The following is a 12451-nucleotide window of genomic DNA, read 5'->3' on the forward strand; positions in this document are numbered from 1 at the left end:
ACTGGAAAAAAAAACAAGTTTCGATATTTACATGTGTAGTGACGACAAGAAAATCTACAAACAGCTTTGCCATCATCAGTGAGGACCTGTGTCACGACGCCGCTCACGCTTGCTTGGCTCTAGAAAAAGTGAAGGAGTGGGTTGAAGACAACGTTGCGGTATACTCGTACGTGACGTACGTAAGTGACGGCGCCGCCAGTCATTTCAAGAATCGCTACCAGCTTCACCAATTTGCAAAGGACGATTGCCCACAAGCCCAGTGGTTATTTTCTGCATCTGGACATGGGAAAAATGCATGTGACGGAGTTGGCGGACTCGTGAAGCACCAGGCCACGCTGAACAACCTGAGAGAACGTTCAGTAAGCGCAATTCAGACGGCCAGGACAATGGTGAGCGTTCTATCAAAGAAACTGAAAGGTGTGCATCTTGTATATCTGGACGAAAATGAGGTTGTTCGGTATCGTGAACAAAAAAAAGAAGAGTGGCTGACGGTGCGCGCCTTCCCTGGCATTCAGTCTTGGCACGCGTGGCAGCTCAGCAAGTCATCAACAGAAGGGACCTGTGACGTATATGTAGCACGGACAGTCCGATCTGCTTGGAAGCAACTTTATTAAATGGGTACAGCGAGGAAAACCTTAGCGTAAAGTGCCGAATTTGATTTCCCAAGGACTGCTCATTTTGAATGCAGGGACATCTTATTTATCACATTTTTCTTCACGGGGTATTTAACCTACTGTTTTTGTTGGTGGTTACTAATAATTTTTATCTGATCACTATAAAAAAAATCCCAAAATGTTATCCTCGAGCAGGATAAAATATATCGGCTTGCCACGATTCATGCATACACCGAGAGCATCGAAGCTGCTCCAGTTAGGCACTATGGCATCCGTCACCTGAAATTGTTTGTAATCGTAAATACACAGCCAACCTAAATATCTTACTATTATATCTTTGTTTTTGTGTGTGGAAATAAAGTTATTTATTTTACTGTAGATGTAAAATATACCGGAAGGTACAACTTCACACTGCATCATCTTTTCTCAAATCATTAGTCTCTAATACGATACCACTTTGTACGCTTATGTAAAATGCTGTATATAGTTTCTCCTCCATTTTACTGTGTGACCGATCGCTCTTTTTATCAATGACCTCATCTGAATAAATGTATATAAAAGATTTGTGCAAGTTTCATGAAACTGGAACTCAGAGTCACTTCTTGTATAGGACACTGCTAAGTGTAGGCTTTGAAAAAGGACCCTACTTTGGGGAGTTGTTTCTTCTTTCACAGTGCAATGATGCAACATGTTTTTAATAGAAATGAATGCCGAAATAGAGTATAACAGGGTACCCAAATTTGAAAAAAATCGAAGGTGGTGTTTTTTTTTTATTCGCATTGGAATTTTTCTTTGTTTGATTTTTTTCCCATGTTTGCCTAAATATATTGTAACTATTGTGTCACTCAGATACCTTATTTATTTTTTCTATAATAGCCATATATTAGTAAAATAATGTCTGCAAGTTATGTAATAATGATTAAATTATTTCATGAGATACAGATTTCCAAAGTTTGCCATTTGTCGTTCGAGCAGGCATGTTTGGCAATTTTTAGAAAACTAAATAAATTTTTAATAAATATTATTACTTTATATTACAAGCAAGTTGTACCCATAGTTTGTTTATAAAAAGTTTTAAAATTCTCCTAATTTTATTGTTTTAATTATTCACTTTCAAACTTGCCCCCTCCATCAGTGCGCGTTATTGCAACTGTCCACCTCTCCCTGCCTTACGATTTTTCTTGTCTCCAAATTTTTTTTCTGGTCAAAACTAAGTGTGGATTCGTTTATACCAGACACTAGACAATGTCATATAAAAACATCAGTTGATTTAAAAATGTCGACCAGCCACCCTTTGGTCGATCTTATCTGAAATCACCCGAAAACATTTTTTCTTTTTATGTGAGCACGGACACCGGCCGGATGGACGGACGGACGGACGGACAAGGCTAGACCCTAAAGAGCTTCGCCCCTAAAACAACCGTCACGGAACATACGCAGGGCATTATCTCGCTCTCAGGAAAGCAAGTTCCTTTTCAGATAGCTCTATCGAAGGCACAGCGACAAACGTATCGCCTAAGTAATCAATGCGTTCAGCTTCTACAATTCTACGTGTTATCGTAGTCTTGGTTTTTTGTTTTTAGCTTTAACGCATCTATCAAACAATGGGCCACAACCGCAAGCCCTATACAGTGTATGTCATGAAAGCCACCGTTGTGTTTTGGCACGTTGTTGCAGTGTTCGCGAAGCCGATTATTTAGGCAGCGCCCCGTTTGCCCGACGAACTGCCTGCCACAGAACAGCGGAATGCGATATACCACACAATCTGTGCAGTTGACAAATTTTGTCCGGTGCCTGTTTTCGCATCCGTGTTTGGCAAGCACGTCAGGCTTTGTTAGTTTGCACAGGTTCATGAGCTTATTGGGCGCGGACAACACTATCTTTACGCTTGACCGTAGGTGACGTATTTCCAACCAGGGGCGGATTTAGAGGGGGGGTCCCGATGTCCTGACCCCCCTCTTGATTTCTGCTTGTGTAAAATTTGGGGCGTAAAACGAAGGAGAGGGGGAGGGGTTCCTAAGCATATGGTACGCTGACCAACACCTGACCCCTCCCTCAGGATATTCCTGCATCCGCCCCTGTTTCCAACTAATGTTTACAGTTTGCACATCGATGTGATGTCGCTTCATGTTGTTTACCACCATTACAGCTCCGAACTGCTGCTGCTCTAGCGTCACAATCATTTCGCTGCTGTGGTCGGGCCAGGGCCGTAACCAGGGGGGGGGGTTAGGGGGTTCTGACCCCCCCCGAAATTTTTTTCTGGGTACGGCCCTGGTCGGTGCACTTGCAGCCAGCCGATTTTATTCTCCACCTCTGCGCACGCGCAGTGGCACCGGTCGGCTACCGGGTACCAAACCGGGACCGATTCTTCGGTTTGCTATAACTCTCCATTATATGCCACCGATGCACATGATTCATAGGCGAAAATAAGACAAAATGGCCGCCGTTGTCCCCGAAAACCCCCCCCGAAATTTTTTTCTGGGTACGGCCCTGGGTCGGGCGTAACGTGAACACGTTGGAGAATTGCGGTAAGTGGACTTAATCTGCCCAAAATGACAGCATCGATAACATTGAATTGGCTTTACCAGAAATAGCTCTACCTTGTGCCGTACCGGACCGAGGAGAACGTACTTAGGAAGTCTTGATGACGAGACAGTTATAGCTACTGCGATGGACGTATGTACCCATTCGACGAACAGATATGTAACGGATGCGTCGTTGTTGGCCTTTAGCTGTGCATGAATCTCGGCACTGTCGATGTTGGTGTCGACGACTCCATTTGCCTGGGCTTGGGAACGGGGCTCAAAGGATCTGACAGCGATACCAACAGAGATGTCACCTTTAGGAGAGATGACAGACCGTCATTATTTCCTATATCAACAGATATCAAGTTGAGCCTGTAGTTTGGTCTGATCTGAATTATGAAGCCGGGGCACGGTGCTTTCAACTCAAGCAGCTCTGACAGTCTTAGTTGATTTAATTTGGTGATCAGGTTTGTTTGGTTTGCTGGCATACAAATTACAGTAAGAGCCGATTTCCTAGAGTCTACAGTTATTAACCATGTTGAATTATCCTGAGACTGGGGATAGAGGAAACATCCTCACCCTTACCCTTATGATATTTTCTCTACAGTTATTATCGTACTGCTGCTCGAGGATATAGACTTGGCCTGATGACATTGTTTCTTTGCTTTCCTGTATTTCACAAGAGTGTAGCCTTCGTCATCTGTGGTGGGACCATTTTCTATGTCAGTAAAATTGGAATTGCTGTCCAGGGGTCAGGGAGTCGATACACATTTTAGTTTCAGACGTCAAAGATCCGTCCTCGTTTGTGTACTTGCCGTTCAGCAACGCAGGTGGCTGAGATAGAGCTTGGAGTGTCGCAGGTGAAATGTCCAAGCCGCTGACAGATGCCGTATGGTGATCGGGGGGCGGTTGGCCCCCGTGGCCATGCCGACGTTCAGGTCGATGGTGGGTGACTTCAGTACCGGTAAGTTCAATTTCAAAATAGTTATTTAACTAAATATCAGAAAGTGATGAAAATGTGCTTCAGCGTGGGAACACTTCGTCGTCCCCAGTGTTGATTGAAGTACATCTAAAAAGTACTTGAAGTACGAAGTAAATCAGAGGTTATGTACTTCAAGTATAGTAATAAGTACACCGGGTGCAATACACTCGTAGTAAACTAGTATAAATACAATGTACTTTCAAATTAAAGTACTTAGACAATATTTCTAATCTCCTTTTGTACGATTAGTTCTTTTTTTTTTTAATTACGGAAGGAGTATACTTTGCGGCTGAAGACTGCATTATGAGCGAAACTCAACGGAGGTTTGAACAGCCAGGTATGAAGCAGCTAGTAAAACTAGAGAGCACCTTGTTTAACGCCGCCGGGGGAAGACAGTTCACAACAGATGAGCTGAAAGAGGCCCTAGCAGTGCATGCATGTGCGCAGCTTTTACTTTCGCCGGATCTTTTATGCAACCTTGATTCCCTCACAATTGACGCCATATTCAGGACACTACAGGCAAAATCCGACGAAATTCGTGATCTATTGGACCAAGTCGTAAAATATACGAAACTTCTTTATTCTGTGCCTGCATCTGTCGCTTCGGAAGAGCGCTCGCTTAGTGCCTTATGCCGAATTAAAACGTATCTACGCAGCCGCATGAGTCAGGGGAGGCTAACACTCCTCCTTATTCTCCACATTCAAAAAGGAAGAACCGCCGAGCTTAACCTGGACGACATCATCAAGGAATTTGTCTCCAGGACTGCTGAGCGAATGGCGACCTTTGGCCTTCCTTGAGACGATCAACACACCCACTGAGCACAAGACGTCTCGTAGCCGGCTTGAAACGGCTCGACTAAGCTAGAGACGTCTAGAGCTTCGCAATACGTCTATAAGACATCTTTACAAGACGTCTCCAGATAACTTGACGTAGACGTCTAAAAAACATCTCAAAGAGAAGACTCACGTCTTGTAGCTGTCTCTAAAATGTCTAGGAGACGCCTTGCAAGACGTCTTGTAAACCAAAAAAGAGGGAGCGTCCTGAGGTCTACAGGGCGGCTACAAGATGACTCAAGACGTTTTAGGCTATCACGTCTTGCCAAGGCATATACAAGACCTCTTGCTCGTCTTGCCAAGACGTCTTTAGACGTCTAACAGACGACTTCGTGTTCAGTGGGACATATGCCCTTGGGGCCTATATATGGATCTGTTTCCTTCATCACGCTTTTGTGCACATTTTCTAAATATGTATTAAGATGTCATTGTATGTATGTAATTCTCTTGGCTTACTCGTTCATTTCATAGCGTGTCTTTTTGGATTAACATTTGAAGAATAATAAACGTGATTCTCCGCAAACTCGATTTTGTAATGCTGTGTATCCTTGTAGGGATTTTGAAATTGTCTGATGCACTATGCATAAGCGTTTTCGCGATATTAGAGAGTTTTAATGGATCGTACGTAAAAGCTTTGAGGGTCGGAAGGTGCATGCGCAAAACGCAATATTGCGTTCTACGTGTATACATTTCCGACCGAAAGCAGGAAGAAAAAGTGATTGCACATGCTAAGTAAGGAACTTCATGCAAATAATATTTTATTTTTTAATAAACAATAAGTAAAAATGAAACAACAGAAATTCGGCTCCAGCCCTTGTCTCCTAGAATAAAATATATAAAAACAAAATGCTTGACTTCAGCCCCCCCCCCCCCCCCCCCCCTCAAAATCTACTTCCGGAGTCCCTGCAGATAACACCGTCTCAGTGTCTTTCAGGCCTAGATATTTTCCATGATAGAGGCGCTTTGTCCACTAGAAGAAACCTGTAACGGCAAAAGGATGCAGCCTGCAAAGTAAAGCTTCGGGGCCTACTGGCTAGGCCTAAACTGCCCCAGTGAAAATGTACTCGCAATGTCTTCTTTTGTCCACAACCACAAGTCATTTTATAAACAAGACGAATGCTAGAGCCAGATCTCGTCTACGGGTTTCTACTTATTATCTTAAATGGTTCTGGCAACTACAAGAGGAAAAAAAATCGCCGAAAGGGTACAAATTGAAAGAAGCCTTAGGAAACTGAATAAGCCTTGACGCCCCCCCCCCCCCCCTCCCCCCCTTTTAAAAAAAAAAAATAATAACAACGCTGGTAAGCAAAACATTACCTATGTTCAACGCAAAGAATAAAGCAGCACGCTCACATTGACATCTTGTGTGACCTCGTTCTCGTTGTTTTTTAGGATTGCCTTCACGACTTTTCAAAATGTGGTCATATTTCCATCCAATGTTTGCAAGTCGATGAAGAGCAATAATTTTGTTTTCGATGAAATGTTGGTGTCCTACCTTAAGTTTTTCTGCCAGCACTGTGTAATGGCAGGTAACGTGAGGCAAGATAACGGCAGCAGGGAATGAGTGAGGTAGTACACATGGGCTTGCAGGGTTTCCCAACCAAGCAAATAGGATCATGAGTAGAAGTGCTTGCATTTTTGCTTCTCACACGGTCCCATTTGATACCATGTGTAAAATTAATCTTGGCCTCTGCTATCCCCTATCATTACCATAAGAGCAAAGCGTAAAACACGGCAAACTTTACCCATATAACGTCCAACATGCTCAACGGTTCGGCAGACTTTACTCGGAGGCTCAAGTGTAGCCCTAGAGGCAGCCAAACAGTTCAGAGTTAATTGATCTAGAATATTGCTCCTCTGTGATTGACGGGTGCATCGCCAGTAAGTTAATATCTCGCAAGTTTATACATTCAATCAAACAATGTGTGTATAAATAACAGCTATTTTGTTCATTAGTCTATACACAGTAGAGGGCTAATGATGAAGCATCGTACCTGGCAGAGGAAGCCGATTGTAGACATATATTTGAGACGAAAACACGAGTCTTCACAGACGCATGACATAGTCACTAACAGGATGAGATCGGAAGGAGTCCCGCCTCCAACGCGAGGCCTCCGATAACGCTTCGGCGTCGTGAGCCTCGACGTGCACGCGCAGACAAAGCACGGCAAGAGGTAACGAGCGCGTTGTCTCACGGCGGCGTACCGTTCTCATGCTGTCAGTCAACGTCAGAGCCAAAATCACACTCGTACAGCAAGCAGTCAAACACAAACAACTCGTTTGACCGATAGTTGGACTAGGGGCATGGAGAATGCGGCAGACAGAATTCCTACGCTGGCATGGGACAGTCATTCGTAGTTATCTTGGTTATCTTCTGGAAGCAACAAGTTTGGAAAAAGGGGGACCCCTCCAGGGGATTTAAGATAAACTTGGCGTTGTCGCTGCTCCATCTATCCAACCCTAATCAAACCAATCTCCCAAGCCACTCCCGCCTCCGAGTGTCAAGGGAGCCTAGACAAGCAGTGTAGCCCACCGCATAAGGCTCAAGCTAGGATGAATGCGGAGCACTTGCGACATTGCCCATTTCGCCAATTTCGCTACTGCGACCGGCACCGATCCCGCCCATTACCGAGCTAACCGACCCGCGCGGGCGGCGCGGCTTGACACACAGTGTGGCCCGACTGCCGACTGTGCCGCTGTGCCTCAGGCCGCCCTGGGCCTGGCTACGCAGCCCGGCCGCCCATCCCAGCCGCAACAGGAAACACGACGTCCACACCACGTGATACGTAAACAAAAACAAAATAAAGAGAGAGAGAGAGAGAGATAGAAAGAGAGAGAAACCGAGAAGCGAAGTGGAAAGGAGAATAGCGCATGCGTACTGGTGGAGGCTCGGCAGACGGCTGCTGCGTCGGCTGCATAACCTCAATCCCGCAGTTTGTTACCGCGCGACGGCGGGTTTTGTTTTGCTAGTAAAGTTAGAGCCAGTTTGACAATATTTGATTTCATGCAAATCCGACTTTGGAGTACAGCGACACGATCGGGAGGTGGAGACGGCTTCACGGAAGCGACTGTGCGTCTTTCACGTGAATGTGAGGTGAGGGTTTCTGGGATCTTGACCTGTAATGGCGTCCCATCTCGCAAGATGGAATTATGTTGAAAGTAAATCTATGCAACATGCATGCCCGCGGTGTTGCTGCGAGCGCCTAGGGAAAGAGAAACAATCGTACAATAATGTGCGTCATTTACTGCTTATTTGATCCCGCTGCGATCGTTTTAATCGTATCGGTCGGGTCCGTGGCTGCTGTGCTTTGAGGTTAACATGATCTGTTGCCTTGCTGCGTACTCGGGTTGGTGTGTGTTTTTGCCACATGGTCACACGCGCAGGGTGCGTTTGGAAGTGTATGCACGCTACACTGGTCGCTTGATCACAGCTAGCAATCGCGTACCCCCTACTTGCACTGTAGCCAGGGATCAACGCTGAAAGCTCGAATAATGTTCTCGGTTGTCACCCGCGGTTCATTCCTTTTCAATACCGTGCAAATGAGCCTTCCTTGAATGGTGTCTTGTTACAGAAAAATAATAGCTAATCCATGTTACCGGTCGAGGAACTGATCGGCTATGCAGTAAGCACCCGTAAAGAAAGAGAAGAAAAACAACAAAAGCGCATACCTTCCTCCCCTTTTTCTCTATGCATCCATTGATCGCTCTGATGTCGTCCATTGTTATCAGAGATCGACGAATGGGAGATAAAAGTGAAAGGAAAGAAGTGTATGATCACCCTTGAAAGGAAAGACGCTCGCGATCATCTGTAAGATGACCACGCTTCCGCCGAGCGAAAAAAAAAAAAAAAAAATAGTGGCCGGATTTGGTTCCGTCCTGTTCTACCGTTCTGGGTCCGATTGATGGCGTGTGCACGTTCAAATCCTTGCTGCGAATCGGAATGCCTTGCATTGGAACGCTATTAGGAAAACATTATTCCGACGGGGGCTTCGCTGAAGGGATATTAACGCTTTGTGTTGACTATTGAGGACAACCGAGCAGACGGCGCGCGCTGCACTCGACCACAACAACCGGTTATGGCGCAGCGCGCTCTGCCACAGCAACCGGTCGCAGTCAGATCATGGAGATAAAAAAAAAAATAAGAAAAAAAGCAAAAAAGGGGGAAACGACTGGAGCCAATATTCGGGGAGCCTGCGTTTATGATTATTTGTGTGTGTGAGAGGGAGTGCTCTCGATAACCAGCTTGTCTGTTGGCAAAAATGGGAAGCCATTCCGACCCCCCCTTTGCACTCGCGCTGTGCCGAAAATATGTGTAATTTTTTTTTTTTTTTATTATGAGAGTGTTTATGCTTTTGGTGTGACAGCATACAACACTGATTCTTTTATTTTTCTAAACTTTCGGGCCATAAATCTCGTGAAAACTTCTGGCGTCTACGAAAAAAGGACGTCATTTGCGGTCTTTGTGCCGCTGTTAAGAAAAAGGGAATTGTGTGCCAGGTTTACTATTATTGAAATTGTGATATATTTGAGCTTAATAAAAAGGTGCAAGCAAGCTGGACGAGAATGGAGATTTGTGTCTGCCCTTTGTCCCCCTTGTTCCCCTTCTCCAGGGATTATTATCGTGATATATTTATTGGCGATTATGGTCCCCTGCACTTTAATTAAACATTTTGTACACAGGAGCAGACGGAAAAAGAAAGAAAGACGGTTTGTAATCATTCTTGACTAATTAAAAGCAGGAGTGATGAGTGCTTCAGTTTGATGAGCACAAATCTTCCTTGCAGCATTGGTATTTCATATTGTTAATTATTTCCTGGTTAGCGCTGGTTTGCTCTGTTTACAGTTTTAGCTGCAAGATGCACATTCTGAGGAACATTAGTGTCCTAGTCAAAGCTGGGCCTCATGGCTGAACTTTGCTATGTTTATTTGGGCTCAACATTGTAATCTGTTGGGCCTCTGGGCTCCATCACATAGGAAGGAAGCAGCCCTTACTGATAGCCTGGCTATCTTTGGCATCATGTTTCTTTTATCATCCCTTCCAAACTGATTCTGTATTTGATGCTGGTGTTAGCTATAAGGAAGTTCTGACAAGCTTGCTAGGGGTGTGCACTATTGGGGCTGTGACATGTTGAACAGTGCTGTACAGCAGCATGTGTGATGGACTTTCAAAAATAACATTCGTTATGCTCAAGCAGCAAGTTTGTAGAACAGACAGTTTCAACACTGCTTAGGTCAACATTTAAAAATGTTGACATAAGCATGCAAAATTCAGTGTATGCTGGTGGTGTCAAGGATATGAAAAACTCTCATCTGCAATTGTATTTTTAGCACACGAAACAAATTTTAGTTTACTATAAAAGTAGTGTGATAGATACCAAAGGTTTATATGAGCAGTTTATAAAAAAAAATCTAAAGAAAAAGCATGCATAACACTCAATCGCCTAAAATCTTTAACCTGATGTTAGCACTGGCAAAACCATTTGCAGCTGGAAGTGAGAAAGTTTGTCGCACCCTTGTGCAATGCTTGTCTGAATTATCATTTTATTGCACCTCGGAATGGCAGCTGCTACTTTTGATAAGTTTTATTTATTTTTTTTTTTCTGAAGAGTTGTGGAATTAGTTACTCCTAACAGGCATCAGCTACTTTTGTTCTTTGTTTACAATTGAATAAATTATGGTGTGTCTTTAATTTGTGTGACCTGAGGACTGACATGTATGTTATGTTGGGCAACTGGTCCTTCAAAATCCTAATTGGTCTCACTCGTGTCACCAGGCAAATCACTGGGAGCTTCATCTGGATTTTTTTTTTTTGTTTATCAAAAGTATTTTTTATGCAAGCATTGCTGGGGGGGGGGGGGGGGGGGGGGGGGGGCATTTTCATATTTGTGCTTTCTTCGCTTTGCTTTTTTACCACTTCGTGATAAGTATGTCCTCGAGGCTGCTTCTCCTCTGGGAGTTTCAGATGCTTGTTGACTTCTTTTCTTGTATATTTTTGTGTGCTAGGCCAAGTCAAAACAAGCTGTAATGAGTTCTCTAGTCATATCTGCACAGCATTTTGTGAAACACGATTTTCGCTGGTATGTACAGTTCATGAAAACTATGCCTGTTCTAGAAACGAAATTGAAAAACCATATAGAATAACTTTTTTTTTTGTTATTGTTATCATTGCATCTTCTACTAAAAGAAAAAGAAATTGAGGAAGAAATTCATGTGTCATGGCATATGGGGTTTGTGCAGATTAAAGATGCCAGTGAACATTTTATCAAAGTGAACTTGGCAAAACAATAATACCAAACTATTTCATAGATAAACAAGCATGTTAGGCATGTTAGATGTAAAAAAACATGCATCATTTTTGTGGAATGCCATCCTTTGTCTGCTGCTCACACCCCTCAAGAAGGGGATGTGAATCTGTGTTGCCAAATTGTTGGAAATTTCCTATAAGCATAGCTCCAAGGCACAAAAGAAACTTAATGTGAAGGCATGTAAAATAAAACAAATATATATATAAAATATATATATATATATTTTTCATATTTTAATGCAATCAAAGTTAAGCTTTTTTTCGTCCCTTGGAGTAACCGTAAGAAACCGAGCACCCCCCATCCTACAATAAGCATCCACCCACCAGTTTTGTAACATTCGAAAAATACACAAAGGACATATATTTACATATTACGCTGGGCGATGGGCATATAAGAAATGCCCATCCTCCAGTTTTACTTGATTATCTCAAATTTTTGAGTGGGCATTTGCTCGGGATTTTACGGTAAGTTTTCCCTGCAATTTACCTGCATGTCCCATGATTTGACTCGCAATAAAGACAGCTTTGTTGTGCTTTGTGCAAGACATTCTGTACTGTTAGTGTGCGTGTTTGCTTTCCACTTTAAAAGAGTGCAACTTTACTTTATAGACAATGCTCTGGGTTTGCCATCTCTGATGTCTAACTGCTTTTGTAATGCTCTTTGAGTGTTATATTAAAGAGTGGAATAGTTGACCAGGATAGCTAGGGTGAAGGGATGTTTTTCTGGTGTCAGTACCCTTTTGCTGCTTCTATGACACCTTGTGCAAAAACAGACATTGAAAGCAAGCAAGGATTGACAGTTGGCAGTGTCATCCGTTCTCTTACTAGTATTGAAGAAACTCTGCCCAAATGCATGTGCAGTATTTCTTTGTACTGTTATAAATAAATCGGAAAAAATCATGGATAAATTGTGCCCTAAAAACTACTTGATTTCTTGTAAGCTTTTATGCTTTGTTTAAAACAGTGGTGACATCTAGCGCACAGAAAAATGTCACTAGGGCTGAAATGGACAAGTTTTTTGACCAGAGACATGGATGGACCATGACATAGGTAATGTGACATGTAATGGTGGGGAAGTGTATTGTTCCCTGCAGGACATCCAGAAGCTTGCTACAGGAGATTGACATTCTCACTGATTAGAAGGAACAAAGATCTAATCTTGCCCTTCTTCCGCATGAAAAAAATTAACTTG

General features: G+C 43.4%; 2 protein-coding genes across 2 annotated transcripts in view; both read left to right on the plus strand.

The window, feature by feature from the left end:
* Window positions 1-4460: 4460 nt before the first annotated feature.
* Window positions 4461-4919, plus strand: LOC115318299. The gene has a single exon (XM_029978010.3). It carries the CDS (start codon window positions 4461-4463, stop codon window positions 4917-4919), a length of 459 nt encoding a protein of 152 aa, XP_029833870.3.
* Window positions 4920-7841: 2922 nt separating this feature from the next.
* LOC8041272 overlaps window positions 7842-12451 on the plus strand; it is a 47114-nt gene continuing 42504 nt past the window's right edge. Inside the window, exon 1 of the mRNA XM_040502158.2 lies at window positions 7842-8049. The gene's annotated coding sequence lies outside the window, so the exon portion shown is untranslated. The remainder of the gene's footprint in view (window positions 8050-12451) is intronic.

The sequence above is a fragment of the Ixodes scapularis genome, unplaced genomic scaffold (assembly GCF_016920785.2).
Source record: "Ixodes scapularis isolate PalLabHiFi unplaced genomic scaffold, ASM1692078v2 PGA_scaffold9__187_contigs__length_104089568, whole genome shotgun sequence".
NCBI classification, from domain to species: domain Eukaryota; kingdom Metazoa; phylum Arthropoda; class Arachnida; order Ixodida; family Ixodidae; genus Ixodes; species Ixodes scapularis.